Source organism: Elephantulus edwardii, unplaced genomic scaffold (assembly GCF_000299155.1).
Source record: "Elephantulus edwardii isolate Elephantulus edwardi_28Jun2011 unplaced genomic scaffold, EleEdw1.0 scaffold00148, whole genome shotgun sequence".
NCBI classification, from domain to species: domain Eukaryota; kingdom Metazoa; phylum Chordata; class Mammalia; order Macroscelidea; family Macroscelididae; genus Elephantulus; species Elephantulus edwardii.
The window spans coordinates 2937482-2953950 of NW_006399898.1; the positions used below are offsets into that span (position 1 = coordinate 2937482).

Consider the following 16469-nt stretch of genomic DNA (forward strand, 5'->3'; position numbering starts at 1 on the left):
GGGCACTGGGGAGGGGTCACACTGGCCCTGAACCGCAATGGGCACTGGGGAGGGGTCACACTGGCCCTGAACCGCAGCACACAGCGGGCACTGGGGAGGGGTCATAGTGGCCCTGAACCACAGCACACAGCGGGCATCGGGGAGGGGTCACACTGGCCCTGAACTGCAGCACACACTGGGCACTGGGGAGTCACACTGGCCCTGACCCGCAGTGGGCATCGGGGAGGGGTCACACTGGCCCTGAACCGCAGCACACAGCGGGCATCGGGGAGGGGTCACACTGGCCCTGACCCACAGCACACAGCGGGCGCACAGCAGGAATCGGGAAGGGGTCAAGGGGGGGGTCACCATAGCATCCTGGCCCAGTCCTCACCGTGGTATAGTACAGGATGATGTCGTCACTGCCCATGTTCCCATGCAGGATATGCTCCTTCAAGTGCTGGATGAGGGTGCCCTGCGGGAGGGGACACAAAGGCAGAGAGAGCCCTGTCACCTGCTTGCCCACCCACATGCCCCTCTCTCCTTCCAGGAAGGAGCTGTCCAGTGAGCCTCCTGCTGCCAGTTACACCACCACCAGCTGAGAGCCACTGCTGCCTCCAGAGGGTGCTCTTCCCCGTGAGTCCCAGTGAGGGATGATGGGGGGGTTCTGGAGAGCTGCCCACCTCAGGCAGAGAGAGGAGAGGTCAATCCAGGGACGGGCAGTGTGGCCACCACAGCACCTTGACAAGGGGGCACTGCCTGCACCTGTCGGGCTCCGGGCACGGAGCGATCTAGTCACTGCGCATTGTGCTGAGTGCCACCACAGGGCAGAACCCCAGGCCTGGGCCCCGACTCTGAGGGGCCGTCACACGCCCTGACCACAACCAACACCAACGCCCGGCACATGGGGGCTGGTCGACCGCCTGCTGAGCCACCAGGCTGCCTGCCTGGCTCCAGCCGAGTGTCCTGACCGTGTGGACAGGGGCCGCCTCTCCCACAGTCACAAACTGCCAAAGTCCCGGAATGATTGCCCTCCCCGAATCCCAGTTCTCCCCCACAGTGCGGGTATAGTAACTGGAAACTTGTCAGCACCCCTTTCTGTGAATGCTCTCCCACACCAGGTCCCCTGCCATCGGGCCTCTGACTCTAAGTGACCCCTAAGGCAGGGCACAACTGCCCCACGGTGTTTCCAAGGCTGGAGTCTCTGCGGAACCCAACTGCTTCTTCTCGCCCCCACGAGTGGCTAGTGGGTTTGAACTGCTGACTTTGCCTTTAGCAGGGAGGCACCATAACCACTGTGCTCTCAGGGCTCCCTGGTCAGAGACTAAAAGCCACCTAGTCAAGCACAAGCAAAGCCGCTGCACCTTGAGGCCTGGCTGCACCCTGACGTCAAGGGCGCTCTCAGGACAACCCTCAGCCCTGGAGGCAGAATGCTGCAAAGACAGCAGCTGGAACACCCAACACCACTCGTCCTGCAGGGTCTCCTGAGCCGCTCCACAGCACCCAGATGACCAAAGCCAGTCTCAAGCTTCCTGAACCTTCCACAGCCTAAACACAGCAGCATGAAGCCTCTGTGAAGAGCCAGGCTGCAGCTAATACGCTTTCATGTTCCTCTTTAGAAAAGAAGTAACACTCGCTGTGCACAACCCTGTAAAGGAAAGCACGCACACATTCCCGCTTCCCGGTGCCGTCTCCCCACAACCTTCTGCGTCACCCCAGTTTCCGGAACCGCTCATCCCCGTGGCTGCTGGGCTGAGGGTTTACGGACGCCCCTCATCAGGGACAAGAGGCTGGGTACCCACATGACACACAACTGACACAATGAACACACCCCAAGCCGCATGTGTGTGTGTGTGTGTGTCTTCCAGAGACGATGGAATGCGAGTACAGAGTTATCACAGGTCCCATGCCCAGCCTCTCCTAACATTTAGAACAACCTGATACTAGGAAGGGGCTCTGGTGGTGCAGCGGTTCAATAATTCAGCTACTAAACAAAAGGTCAGCAGTTCAAATCCACCGAGGAGAGAGTTGAGGCAGTGGGCTTCCACGATGACTGACAGCGTTGGAAACTGGAAGAAGAATGTGACAGTCACCCCCAGGCCTGACCACTCCCTGAGAAACCCAATAGTAACGGCTCCTGATAAGGATCTGTCCTCACTAAAACCCCTAGTAAAAGAAGCCGCCCTTAACTGCCTCCCACTATTTTGACTCCACACATGGTCAGATCACTTGGTGTCCTTCTCAGACCATGCACTAAAAGCCTGTTTCTTGGGACCAGTTTCCTCCATGCCCTCTGGCCCTCAAATCTTTTCCTACCTAACAGAAATCCTATGTCCTGAGGGGTCTCCCACTACGGCAATGAGTGAGGCCAGGGGGCAATCTGAAGGAATTTCATTTTAGAGCTGAGTCTTAGGAGCCTCCTGCTGTGCCAGAAGTTAACCCTCTAACTGCAAAGTCAGAGGTTGTGGGGAGGGGCATCCCAGGGCAGCTGGAGCGCTTCTGAGTGAGCCTTCTATCTTAGTGTGGTGGTGTGGTTAAACACTTGGTTGGTAACCGAAAGGTCATCAGTTCAAATCTACTGGCCGCTGTGGCTCTGGGGTAGAAAAGATGGAACAACCCGCCCATTCTCCAGTCACACAGCAGAGCTGACTTGGTCTGATTCAGCTGTGGGTGGACAGCTATGGGAGGCGGGCCTGGTGTCTGACAGGCTTCTCATAATTAGGGTGGGGTTATGGTCTACTAGGAGAAGTCCAGAGATAAAAGGTCATCCTCACCACATCCTATCAAGGACACCACCATTCATGTGACCTTCAACACCAGGCCGGGGGTTTATCTGTCAGTGTCCTCCCTGTGGGCTTTTGCAGCATGAGGATCAGAGAGTCATGCCTTGGGGCAGAACATCTACATAAATGACCTGGTATTCTGCATGGATGTGCCTCTCCTATACCACACGGCTGTGTGTACGGAGTAGTCATATTAACATTTCACAGCCTGCATCAAGGCCTGAAACCAACTCACAGCTGATGCTCCACCGGGTCGGGTTTCTGCAACTGCAAATCACACAGGAGATGGTCCCTGTTCTTCCCTCACAGCCTCGTGGACTCAACCCACAAGAGAGGTGCGGCCATCCAGTCAAGAGCTCAGCTCCCTACATGCTCCACACCAAGCTCGCTAAGTGAACCCAAATGCAGTCAGAACGGGCCCATCTAAACACCAGCCCACACTCGGGGCAAAACCCCGTGAAACGCTGAGTCTCGGGCATGTTCCCTCCTTGCGGGGGATCCACACTGCTTCTAGGCAGGGAGAGCAGTCACAAAGAGCTGGGTCCTCAAAACCTGCCCTCCACTTCAGAGGGAAGGTGCTGGGGAACACGAGGCTTCCCCACCCCGACAATTCCCTTCTGCAGGAGGAGGGAAGAGACAGCAGGGACTGGAACAAGGCACTACGGCTCCTTCCCAGGGGAACTTCCTGTTTCCTGCTAAGCCAACCAAGAGGGAGACTGGGACTGGGGCCAGGACACGCGTGAGCCCGAGGTAACGTAAGACCAGAGCCACAGGTGTGCAGCCTGTGTCCCAGGAGAGGGCCAGCCCAGCTGGAGGGAGGACATCACCTGAGTCAGAGGCTTCTGGCCTTCATGTTCAGGGCAGAACACGAGGCAGGGGGGATGGGGACAGACACACAGGGGCAGCAAATCGGACTCTCCTCCAAAGTCCAGGCACGTGTGTGGCCTGCTGAAACCACAGTGATGAGATAAGCTGGCACGTGTGTCTCCTAGAAGGAGTTCTGGTGGTGCTGTGGTTAAGGCACTCAGCTGTGAACTGAGAGCTCGGCTGTGCAAACCCACCAGCTGCTCACGGGGAGAAGGCAGCCTGTTTCTACAAAGATCTGCAGCGCTGGGAACCCCACGGGGCGCTGCACTGTCCCACGGGGCGCTGTGAGGCCGAACCAGCCCAGCGGCAGCGGGCGTGGGTTTGGGTTGGTGCATCTCCTGACAGAATGTACCGAGGAGGACAGGAGGACGAGACTGAAGATCCAGATCTCATCACCGGCCACGCATGGCCCTGGGAGCCCATCTACAAGGCCATCAAAGCCACCGAAGACAGAGGAAGCTGGAGGAGCTCCCTGGGTCACAGGACACTGAAGGCCCACCAGAGCTGAGTGCGGACCTACCCCGGCCGAGTGCACCATGCACTTGGGGGAGCCCGTGGTGCCCGACGAGAACATGATGAACAGAGGGTGGCTGAAGGGCAGCTGCTCAAACTCCAGCTGTGGCGCCTGCTCCCTTTTCCTGCTGGCCAGAAAGTCATCAAGGAACACGCTGTGGACAGAAACACAGGCAGACATCACCCTTCTGTGCGGAGCTGACCCTAGGGCACATGGACACAAGCATTCACTCAGTACAGAGCTGACCCCAGGGCGTGTGGACACAGCATTCATCCCTCTGTGTGGCTCTGACCCCAGGGCACATGGACAAGAGCATTTACTAGGTACAGAGCTGACCCCTGGAGGTGTGGGCCGAGGGGCCCTGCCATCATGGACTCAATCGTGTCTTCCTAGAAGTTAGGTTCAAGCCCTCACCCCTGATCCTGTGACCCTGACTGATTTTTCCAACCCTTCCTGCCTTCTGAGCTTTCTTCCTGGACAAACGTGCCCTCTGACCTCACGTGGCTGACTGTCCCAGGAGTGAGCACCTCCCTGCAGTTACGGTCACCTTACAGGTCTGTCTGTGGCTTGGCTGGAATTAGAATCACAGAGTGAGCTCAATTCCAGGCTTGAAGGGGGACTAAGGACACCATCTCGGGGTGCCACCAGTCTCCCCCAGACCAGGAAGCTGAAGCTGTTCTTACTCAGGATTTTGAGTTTGGTCCACCTTCCTCTTCCGACCTACCAGGGGCCTTCTGCTGGGATTCCTCCCAGGGCGGTCAGCACTGGCAGACCCGGGGCAGCCCCGGCAGCCAGGCCGTGCGGTCTCAGAGCCGTGGAGACTCAAGTTCACACGATGCATTAGTGTGTGGCTAACAATCTTGGGTTTTCTTCTCTCTTTGCTCCAGATGGAGTGAGACCAAAAGTCTGGCTGGGCCTTAGATGGCTCCCCACAGGCTTTTAATATCCCCGTCTGCAGTCATCAAAGGAGAATGCAGAACACCGACTGTGTGCACTATGGTATAACAATGACCTTGACAGTCCCTGTGACTACGGTCATGAGTGGCCAGGCCTGCTGGGCTATGGCAATGTGACCTGATCTATGTGAGAGAGGTCATGCTGGAGGCCAGAGTAACAGAAACATATGGGGGGAGGCAGCCCCGAGGAGCCCCCGACCAGCAGCCACTGCTAAAAGCTCAGACAGACAAGGCACGATGTCCCCGAGGGTCATGCCTGGAAGCAGATTTCCCCCGACTGGAGGGGATAAAGGTGTGTCCCCTCCAGGCCCCGTGGTAGGTATTTCTGTCACAGCAGCACTAGGATGCCCAGACAAGCCCACCCTGCGCCCAGCCTGCTGGCCTCCCCGCTGCCCCACCAGAGCTGGCATTCCAGGGGCAGCCACTCTGCCTGTGAGGAAGCCTCGTGAAGGGGTGTGTCTCCTGCTAGGAAAGCACATGGACTGAACGGCCGGACATCTCGGGTCTCTCAAGCTGACAGAGCCACGGGCTATCTCCTCAAAGTCGTGGTCACGAATCACCGTGGCACCGGCTCCCTTAAAATCGCACACCCCCCGTTGGTGCACAAACACTGCAGGTGCGCTTCCCAAAAGGTGCCTGAGGCCCGGCGCCACCCACCCCTCCACTATTTGCTACTTTTTTTTTTAATTATTATTATTATTTTTGTGTGCGTGTACCGTCAAATCAGATCTGACTGGTACAGGAGGAGATTGCCCCTCCTTCCCCAGCAGAGCATCTGGTGGATTCGAACCATGCACCTCTGGGATTGTAGTTGCAGCTTCTTGCCACTATGCCACCAGAGCTCTCCTTAGGCCACCAGAGCTCTCCTTATTTGCTACTCTTAAAACAACAAGGAGCAAACCCGTGTTGCCCAAAGCGGGACGGATGAGTTCTTCCAGCATTCCTGAGCTCAGTTCAGAATGTGAGACTCCACACAGGAGACCCACAATCTCAGGACAGAAATACCGCTGGGCCAGTATTCTCTGTGCTGCTCGTTTACGAGCCCCAGGGGTTTCTAAGGAGCTCTGCATCCTCTGACAAGATCATAAACACAGATCATGAAACGGACATAACCTATTTCGAAAGACAATGAAGTGGGAGTCCTGGTGGTGTGGTCTAGGGGAGCTGCTCTAACTTAGAGGAGGCATCACCTCCCACCCCTCCACCGCGGCAGTGCTTTCCACCAGCGGTCTCCTCCAGTTCCAGCCGCTGATGACCTGCTGTGAGCCGGCCCGACTCCAGGACTCCAGCACAGAGTGACAGAGAATGAAGGCAGAGAGCACCGAGAACTCTGGGAAAATCTCTCGGGACCACTGTTTCCTGAATTCCCAGTCAACACGATGGCGCCACAGTGGGACTGTGTGCTGAAGACGGGCAACTGATTAGTGTCAGAAGTAGAAAGGAAGTGTCAGTGAAGGGGACAAAAAACAGGCTCGAAGACCGGCGGGGATCTGGCAAGGCCGGGTAATGGTGGGCAGAGTCCACTGGTGATTAACTTCATACAACATAACAGATGCGAATGACTGTGTGAAACACAGGTGAATGAAGGAGAGTGTGAAACACAATGGAAGCTAACTCTGTAAGTAAATCAATATATACAATACAAACTTTTAAAAAACTAGAGTCTAAGAAAGAAATGCATGCACAGGTCTATACGGTTTTACACATACACAGGGGAACAAATACCTGGGTGCGTGTAGCACACATACACTGTAACGTACATATGCGTTACGCATAATGTACATACCACACACGCGCACTTACACACACACGTACACGTACGCTCCCACGTAGGTCTGTAACCAGAGCTAAGGAAGGGTCTGCCCACACCATGGGCACCACACGAAAGGGTGGACTCCGGGGCCCTGCCGTGTGGAGGCATCAGGGTGCTGTGACCCTGCAAGAAGGACCTGGAGGCCCAGAACCCGTCTACGGAACGATCGTTCTGGTGAACCTCCCATGCTTTTCCACTCTGAGCTACAGACTCACGGAGTCAGTTCAAAGTGGGGCCGCGGGGACACTCTTGGGGATGGTCACGGGGATGGCCTTGGGGACAGCCGCGGGACCAGTCTACCTGTTTGGAATCTTGGAAATGTCGATCTTCTCTTTGGAGTGGACATAAGGTATCATCACGACTTTCTTCAAGTCTGGCAGTCCTGAACAGAGGAGAGGAAAAGGGTCTTAGACACCAAGGATACTTAGTTCCAGATTCTTTAGTAAAATTTAACAACCTAAAATCAAACAAGTTGACACTAAGACACCTCCTGACATTCATGACAGATCTATGCCCCATGGGGCTTCCCACGCTGGTTGTACAGAAGTAAATGTCCAGGCCTTTCTCCCAGGGTGCTGCAGAGGAGACACGAACTTCAACTTCTCGCCACCCAGGCCTCCAAAGGCAAGATCACTCAGGGTTTGGGTAATGCTTGTCAAGTGCTTTCATGCCCCTGGGAGGGGCCCTAATGTCTGCCATGCTAGTCCCAGGCTAGGGCTGGATGGGAGGCCCCCCTGGGAGGGGCCCTGATGTCCACCAAGGTAGTCCCTGGCTGGGGTTGAGTAGAGGGGGCCCTTGGGAGGGACTCTGATGTCCTCCAGTTTAGCTCAAGGCTAGGATGGGGTAGAAGCCCTCTTGGAGGAATCCTGATCTCCCTGCTGAGGTGGGGTGGGGAACTCTGGGAGGGGCTCTGATGTCCCCCCATGCTAGCCCAAGGCTGGAGTGGGGGACTCCCAAGAGGGGCTCTTGATGTCTCCTCATGCTGGTCCAAGGCCAGGGTGGGGTAGGGGACTCCCAGGAGGAGCCCTGATGTCCCCCATGCTAGCCCAAGGCTGGAGTGTGGTGGGGGCCCGCACCTTTAACGACCTGCTGCAGCTTGTCCATGTGGTTGTGCTCTTTGCCATTGTACACAACAGCCTCCACGGAGAAGATGAGCTTCGGCTGGACTTGAGAGAAGCGGTCCAGGACGCCCTGGAAGCAGAGGACAGGGATCAGGGATGGGCGAGGGCCTCGAGCTGCCAACAGACCACATCACAACACGGCAAAGAAAACCAGCCACAGTCCCGAGTCCCACCGCCAGGGGCAACAAAGGGGGCCACTGAAAGCCTAGGGAGCCCACTGGCAAAAGTGCTCAGCTGCTAACTGAAAGGTTGTCGGTTTGAATCCAGCAGCCGCTCTTCAAAGATGTGACAGTGTGTCCAGTAAAGATCCCAGACTTAGAAATCCAGTGGGACAGTTGTACCCTGTCCTCCAGGGTCACCAGGAGTCACCGACACGCAACAATGGGTGGGTGGGTTTCTGGGCTGCCGTTTATGTTTAAGGGTCTAGGGAGACAGTGACTGCATCAGGATGAGAAACCCCGACTGAATGAGACAGCGACAGTCCACCGGGTGTGGCAGGGCGACCCGGCCCGGGCCTGCTGAGTGCAGTGACAGAGCTGTAACCAGCCCTCCAGGCAACCCTGAACCGTACATGGGACATTCAAGTCAGGAAACTCTGGGCCCACAGCAGCCAAGCTTCTTAGAAAATGGTTGCCCGAACAGAGGGGCCAACAGGCGAGCATCTGTGTAACTCTCAACTGTGTGCCCAGCAGTCATCAGGGAACCAAGGACACAAGCTAACAACAGGAAGAAGAGGAAAATGCTACTGTTTTCATGTCCCCACACAGTAAGACGGCCGCAAAAAGGAGAGTGGAGGCAGGGCTTAAAGCTGTGAAATGGGGCAAAAGGGGGTGGGCTAACCAGCTTCCCACCCGACCTTGCCCAGGTGAGGGCCACTCACGGCCACCTCATTGCACAAACACAGCCCCCAGCGGCAGCTCTCCTGACCTGAATCCGGTACCTAGCAACCAGTGAGTGCTGAGGCCAACAGAGGGCGGGCAGCGGCTGCCCTGTGGGGGTGGACTGCTGTCTGTGTGTGCATGCTGTGCTATCTCTCTGTGCTGTCTCTGTGTATTTGTATATAAACTCACTCGTGAGTGTGCGCGTGCACACGCACACACAAACACACACTCTCTCTCAGCCACCTGGAAGCATTTCCTGTGCACTCCAGGTGGGATCCTCAGGTGTGTGGATCTCAGGTGTGTGGACCTCAGGCATGGTTTCCTGACATCTCTGAAGATGTCAGTGACCAAGTGAAACAGGAAGAAATTAAAGAGGCCCCGCCTTGTCCCCTCTTCCTGGGAAGTCCTCCAGGTCTGTTTTAGCCCCTGAAAAAGGACTGTCAACAAATGGGCAACTGGAATTCAATGGCCACCCTCTGGGTGCAGGGGTGATTTCTTTGTCCAGTCTGTCCACATGCAGGTAACGGGCACCAATGAGCACTGAGCCACGTCACTGCCACCACTACGCAGGACCTCCCTGACTGGGCCACCTCTCCCAGCCCACATGCCTGCCAGCCTGCTGCCACATTCAGGCCCCTCCGCTGTCCACACACGGACAGATCCACCGTCCACTGCCTCTGATGGCTTTGAACGTGACCACAGCTGTGTGACAATCTGTGTGACAGCCTGGCCCCTGACCCGTCTGCGCCCTTCTACTAAGGCACATCCTTTTTCAAGTTTGCCATGACTGGCAAGTGACAAGTTCCCGTGGACGTGGACCCAGCAGCCAGCACACAATCATCGCAGAGCCCCCAGCGCAGTGGTGAGGGGAGCCACACTGTCATCGGTGAGCATGCCAGCCACAGAGGCCACCAGCAGCTGCGACTCCAGAAAGGCCTGGGGCCCCGGGGCCAGCACCTGGAGGCTGCACGAAGGCTCCGGCTCCCACAGTCTATGTGGTCTCAAGGCTGCAGGAGTGTCTGCTGGGGTAGGGGCTGCATAGGACAATGACCCAGATGGAACAGCAGGGAGGAACAGGCCCGGGGCTCAGCAATGCACCTGCATCACCAGCACTGAGTGTGGGGGTGACAGGGACACCCACCACGGCCCTCGCACCCTCTCTGCCCAAGGGTATGGGTCCCGGGGCCCTGAGACCACGTCCAGGAACTCTATCATTGGTGACTCTTCAGTTAGAGGCTGAATCCCAGCCCTGGGGTCATGACTACACCCCTGAGCGTGCCCTGCAGAGAGTGCAGCACCCCAGAACCCCCAGAGTGGAGAGCGGCTTCACTCACGTTCACGCCGAAGTCTGGGGATGTGGAGCTCCAGATGGCCCCGATGCTCGCAGCCGCCAGCATGGCCTCCACGGCATGTGCACTGTTGGGTAAGTAACCTGTGGAGGGAAGGCAGGGGGTCAGGGCCCCAACTCCTGCAGGCACCGCCACGGCCCAGCTGGGCAGACAGCCACTTCCTCCTGTGTCCAGACTCCTGCAGGCACTGCCACGGCCCAGGTGGGCGGACTGCCACGGCCCAGGTGGGCGGACAGCCACCCCCTCTTCCTGTGTCCAGACTCACAAAGGCACTGCCACGGCCCAGGTGGGCGGACTGCCATGGCCCAGGTGGGCGGACAGCCACCCCCTCTTCCCGTGTCCAGACTCAGGAGGACACTGCCACAGCCCAGGTGCACCAAACTACACTGAAGTGCAGTAAGCTATAGCTAGTTCTTCACTAAGGAATCGTCTGTGAGCCAGTGCAGTGGTGGGAGACCGGTAGGCATGCTGCACTCAGGCAGCGACGGTCAGATGAGCTGATACTATTCTTCCCCATTTGAGTTTTGAACAAATTAGAAGAAGTGCAGTCAGCCTGGCCGACCACAGGGGCCTCCATGTCCCTCCTCCAGACTCCTGCGGGCACTGCCACCACCCAGGTGGGTACAGTCGCTCCACCTTCCACCTCCCGCCTCCCGGCAGCCAACTCCTCTTCCCTTGTCCAGACACAGTCAGTCCGACCCCCCTCAGCCACCTCCACGTCCCTCGCACCCCTGCAAACCATCCCCAGGCCCCATGCACGGCCACCTGCAGCGCCCTGCCTCCACTCCAAGCCCTCCTCGCTCCATGTCCCAATCCTGGGCTCCATTCATGACCACCTTCTCCCTCAAGCCGTCTGATTGCTCTGAGCACCTCCTGCCTCAGGGCCCTCGTAGAAGCTGTCTGCACCAAGCTTCCACGGTCAGCTCCGACAGGTCCACCCGCACTAACCTCAGGTGAGATGCTGGGAGAGGCCTTCCCCACGCCAGCCCGTCCTTCAGCTCTGCGTCCTCACAGCACCTGCATCCCTCCCTCACAGACCTCAGGAGATTGGCAAAGACGCTTGGCTGTGCAGTCACCTGCTGATCGCTAGGTCTCAGGTGAGGACGGGGACCTTGCTTGTCCTGTTCTCTGCTTTGCCCTGTGCACCTGAGCTCTCAGGCCCTGGCTGGCACGTGGACAGGTGGGTTGGCCGCTGTGTGGGTGGGTGAGTGAGCAGACAGCTGAGTGGGGGGATAGATAGGAAGCAAAGGGAATGAAGGATATAAAGGCATTCAAGAGACATATAAGGCGGTTCGAATCCACCAGATGCCCCGCTGGAGGAGAGGCAATCTCCTCCTGTGCCAGTCGGATCAGACTCGAAGGTACATAACAAGGAAAAAAAGGGAAAAATAAAAAGAGACATACAAGGGACACGTTCGCAAGACATAAGCAGATACAGGGCAGATACTGAGCTCAATGGCAGGCTGGAGGCAGAGAACCTCCGTTACCAGAGACTCCAATCAACTAAACAGACTTTCCTAAAGGATCAGATGCCAGAGTTTGGACAAGCAACATTATGGAGTAGAGGTCAAGGCCAATGCCTTTCTGGAGCAAAGGTGTGCCCCCCAGGTGACAGCAAAGTCTCCAGACAGCTCAGTCCCTTTGCCCCTCCTCAGTCTACCACAGAGACTGGCACTTTCTGTCTCTCGGCTCACACCCATCTCCTGCCAGGCAAGGTGCAGGTCAGGAGCTGTCTGCTCAGCCCCTGTGTTCTGCCCAGCTCGTGGCATATGGCAGGCGGCTGCCTTTGCTGAGTTGGCTGTTAGTGCAAACAAAAGATTCCTGATGGGCCATTACCTAAGGAAAGGGCAGGGCTCACTGCCCCAGGAGGCTGTAGGATGCAGCTGACTTCCTGGTGACTGAGAAATGGCCTGGAGCCAGCCCTTCTGCGGCAGAGCCAGCCATGACCTCAAGGACCACTTCACGGACTATAAGCCTGCCACGGACAGTGCTTGCAGCTTCTGAAGGCCTCACGGCACTCCCCTGTGTTCATCTGAGAGCACAAAGTCCTGATCCTAGTAACAATGGTTGGGTCAGGGTCAGACACAGGAAGACAGCAGGTCAGAAAGCACCAACGTAAGCCTGGAGCCCAGGGCAAAGAACACCTAGGAATGTACCTTTCCAAAGTTTCACAGGCATGTGAAAGTTGGACTACAAGTAAGGAAGACTGAAGAAGAACCGATGTGTTTGAGTATAGCGCTGGAACACGGGGCGCCCCGTGGACTCCCAGAGGAACAACAAATGCGACTTTTTTTTTTAACAAATGTGTCCTGAAGAAGGAAAGCCAGAATGTTCCTCAGAAGCGAGGATGGACAGACTTGGACTCACAGATTCTGGACACGTAATCAGGAAGGACAACATGGAGGACATCAGGCTTGATAAAGAGGAAGACCCTCGGAGAGATGGGCTCCGGCCCAGCAGTGGTGAGGAGCACGCAGGACGGGCAGGGCTCTCCTGGGCTCCACCGTGGGCTGGGACCAACCCACAGGACCTCATCCAGAGGGCATCGCAGCCAGGCGTGTCCCTGGAGCAGCCCCGACCATCACTGTCGGCCTCCCACACTCAGCCTGCGCTTTCTCCTTCACAGAGAAGCTGATTCCCTATGATGATTTTGTGGCACTTCTGCTGAAGGAAAGGGAAGAAGTGGAAGGATCATGAACACTTTGCATTATGTTTCCAGATCCGCAGAAGAGTCTAGATTAAGTGGGACCAAGATGGACCCAGGCAAGGGAGGTCTCAGCCACGGAGGTGCCCGCTCAGCCAGCAGGTCCAGCTCCATCGCCATGTTTACGTTATGTGACTTGGTGCCAGCTCACAGGCTGCGACGTGGCGCTGACCAGGTAGAGCCTGCCTCTAGCACTGGACACATACAAAGCATGTAAATTAATTTCAGGAGAGTGACAGGCACTGCAAGGAAAAATAAAGCCAGGTGGCGAGTAGTGATGGGCCCGGGAATGAGACTTCCCATAGGATAAGCGGAAAGGCCTCAGACCCCATGGACACACACAGAACATTCCAGAGAACTCAGGACAAGAGGGGACTTGGTGTGCCCTCTCCTACCCACCTGCCTTCTAGCCAGCACCTACAGGGAGTCCACAGTGGGTTCTCTCATCTGAGAGGCAGACAGGTCCTGCCCACCCAGAGCCTCACCTGAAGATTTACCGTTAAGGATGGTAAGACCTAGCAATCGATCGCCTCTTCAGACAGAACACCCCTTTGCAGAAAGATTCCTTAGGAGGGGCACACCCTGCCGAAGCCCAGCACTGCCCGGCCCTGGACCTGGCACTGTGCCGTGAACTCACTGCCATGGGGGTGGGGCAGGATGGAGGGCAGGAACTCAGCCACCAGGGCAAAAAGACAAATGGCCTTTATCTTCCTTAGTTCCCAGGTTCACACCTTCCCACTCCTGAACTAACTAAAGTTCCTGGTGGCAAAGAATAGACCCATTTATAAGGTTTTGAATTTTTTCCAGAAATTAAGGAGCCACAAGAAACCCCTCTCAGAGGAAATCATTACTCATCGTGCAGGGAAGTGGGGCAGGGCCAGGGCGGGGGCGGAGGGCGCCAGGCGTCTGGCTATGTCTGAAGACTCTGGACTACCCAGCCCACCGAGGTATCTGCACGAGTGCCCAGGGGTAGAAGTTACCAAGGCTGAGGGCACTGCAGCCAGAGGGATTATGTTCCTGAGGGGAGGAGCAAGGAAGGAAAGTGAGAGGAGAGGGGTGGAGAGGAAGGGCCCCTGCACTGCTACTGGGTCGATTCCAAGGGCAGAGACACCCCATCGAGGCAGACTGACGCCTCCTGCTCCTGGGGTTGATGGGTTAGAACCACCAACCTTCTGGCTAGCAGCCAAGCACTTAGCCCACTGCACACCAGGGCTCCTGAGGTCTGAGAGAGGAGGCAGCAGGAGTCAGGGCCGTGCTGAGCCAGACTGAGCCTCCACAGCAACAGCGAAGGGGACCAGTAAGGCTTCTTCAGAGCAAGGGATGGACGGAACCTCCCCCAGAGCTGCTGGTCCACGAGTGAAACAGCAGCCTCTGAAGACATGAGTAAGATCTGTTTTCCGGTTCTAGGGTAAATGGGCCAAACGCTGACCTCGGCCACACAGCAGAAAGCATTCATGCCGGACATCACGGGTTGGACGGGCAGCCAGCAGCTACACTGACCTCCCCTCATCAATCAGGCCATAGGAGCATGCCAGCACTAGGCTCTGGCCCGAGGCTGCCCTGTGCCACAAAGGCCTGGGCCCTGACCTTCACCTCCAGCTGCAGGTGCCTTGGGCACCCTGACCGTGACAGATATGTCAACTGACCAGAAGGTGAGCCCACAGGAATCAAGACAAGCACTTCTCTGTGGCTGTGTTTAAAGAGAAGATTCTCGCCGGCCAGGGGTCGGTAAGCAGGAGGAAACGGGCCTCTCCTGGGCCCAGGGCCCTGGAAAGTGCCATCAGGTCGGCACAAAAGGCAACAACCTGCAAGGAGTTCCCCCGAGGGTAACTGGAGAGCCAGCTTGCTCTAGAAACATTCACTAGTCATAATTTAAAAATTAAGTAAATAAAATAACTGAAGTAAGTGCCATGCTGGGAGTTGATGGCTCCTCAGAAGTATGCTGACCAAGCCTGCACCTCAAGCCCTCCCAGGCCCTCAAGGTGACCCCACGACTTCAATCAAGTGCTGGATCAACTGGCTGGCTGCGTGTGAGGCCCGTGTTTTGTGAAAAGTGTACAGGTGTGTGAGAAGAGCTGTGGTCACTAAGGAGGGAGGGCAGGTGTGGCAGGGTCACTTTTCAGGCCATGCACGACACTAAGACAGTGGTCAAATGGCACTGAGCACCTGTCAGAATCCACCGGGCCATGCAGCTCGAGGAGTGGGCCTGTGTGAGGCAGGGGCCTGTCAACAACGACACATCAGTGCCAGGTCGTCGCCCAGCCTGCAGTCACCAGCATGCCTCATGGTCCCCTCCCCTCTCCTCCCCAGCCTCCTTGCTGCTCCACATCCCCCTGTTCAGCTCCATGCTGTGTTTCTTCCTCACTGACCACACAGAAGTGCAGCCCCGTAGGGTTTATGTAATACAATATCCACTGAATCAGAAAAGCAGACGCAACCTTCCAGGCCCTTCTGTCCCCTCCACCAGAACCACCACGGCCAGCAGCACCACTTACCCACAACGCGGTCTCCCACGCAGATCCCCATTTCCCTCATGGCTGCTGCAAACAAGGCCACCTGCTGCCGCAGCTCTTCAAAAGTCACCTTCCCGATCTCCTCCTTGCCTTCTCCTGGGAAGAGAAAGCCGTGGGTCAGAGACGTGGCCGCCATGGACACTGACCACTTGAGAGAATCACACCCGTTTAAAGGCAGCTGCAAACCCAAGCCCAGGACAACATTACGGGAACACATGGGACATGTGGCAGCTTTATGACAGTGAGGGGCGGGGGAGAGTGACCCTCTGAACGAACTCCGGGAATTGGCCACTTAAAGACTTCTTGGGTTCTGGTTCTAGAACATGTGATTTTTAAATAATCCAACTCACAAGAAGTTGCAGAGATAGTGCAGAGGTCCTCCGCCCCCTTCACCAGTTCCTCCCGTGCTCATCTGGTACGCGGATGCCTGGGGCAGACACTGACTCAGAGTGACCCCAGGACAGAGCGCACCGCCCACAGCGTCTCCTTGTCTCTACTAATCTACAGGAGGTGCAGGTCTGGTGGGTTCAGTCAGCAGCTGAGCTCCCCACCATGAGGCCTCCTTGGAAGGCGCCATGCTCACACCTCACATGACCTACTGCAGTAGCCAAGCAAAGGGGCATTCGTGAAAAACGAAGGACATTCATATGGCAGGGGGGCACATTTCCTTGTCAATTTTATCACACGTACTTACTGGCACAGTCACCACGAAGAACAACATTCATGTCCAGTCATAACACAGAACACCATCACTACCACACAGACCACCGTCACCACACAGACCACCAACACCACACACACAGACCACCTTTTACCACACAGACCACATCACATCACCACACAGACCACCGTCACCACACAGACCACCGTCACCACACACACAGACCACCTTTTACCACACAGACCACATCACCACACACACAGACCACCTTTTACCACACAGACCACCGTCACCACACACACAGACCACCTTTTACCACACAGACCAC

General features: G+C 56.6%; 1 protein-coding gene across 1 annotated transcript in view; it reads right to left on the minus strand.

Moving 5' to 3' along the window:
* Nucleotides 1-16469, minus strand: part of AACS (acetoacetyl-CoA synthetase) — a 43835-nt gene that overhangs the window by 13193 nt on the left and 14173 nt on the right. Inside the window, exons 4-9 of the mRNA XM_006894624.1 lie at nucleotides 15463-15576; nucleotides 10249-10346; nucleotides 7989-8103; nucleotides 7213-7294; nucleotides 4150-4297; nucleotides 374-454 (exon numbers count right to left, since the gene is read on the minus strand). Of these exons, the coding sequence (XP_006894686.1) occupies nucleotides 374-454; nucleotides 4150-4297; nucleotides 7213-7294; nucleotides 7989-8103; nucleotides 10249-10346; nucleotides 15463-15576 (638 nt within the window). The remainder of the gene's footprint in view (nucleotides 1-373; nucleotides 455-4149; nucleotides 4298-7212; nucleotides 7295-7988; nucleotides 8104-10248; nucleotides 10347-15462; nucleotides 15577-16469) is intronic.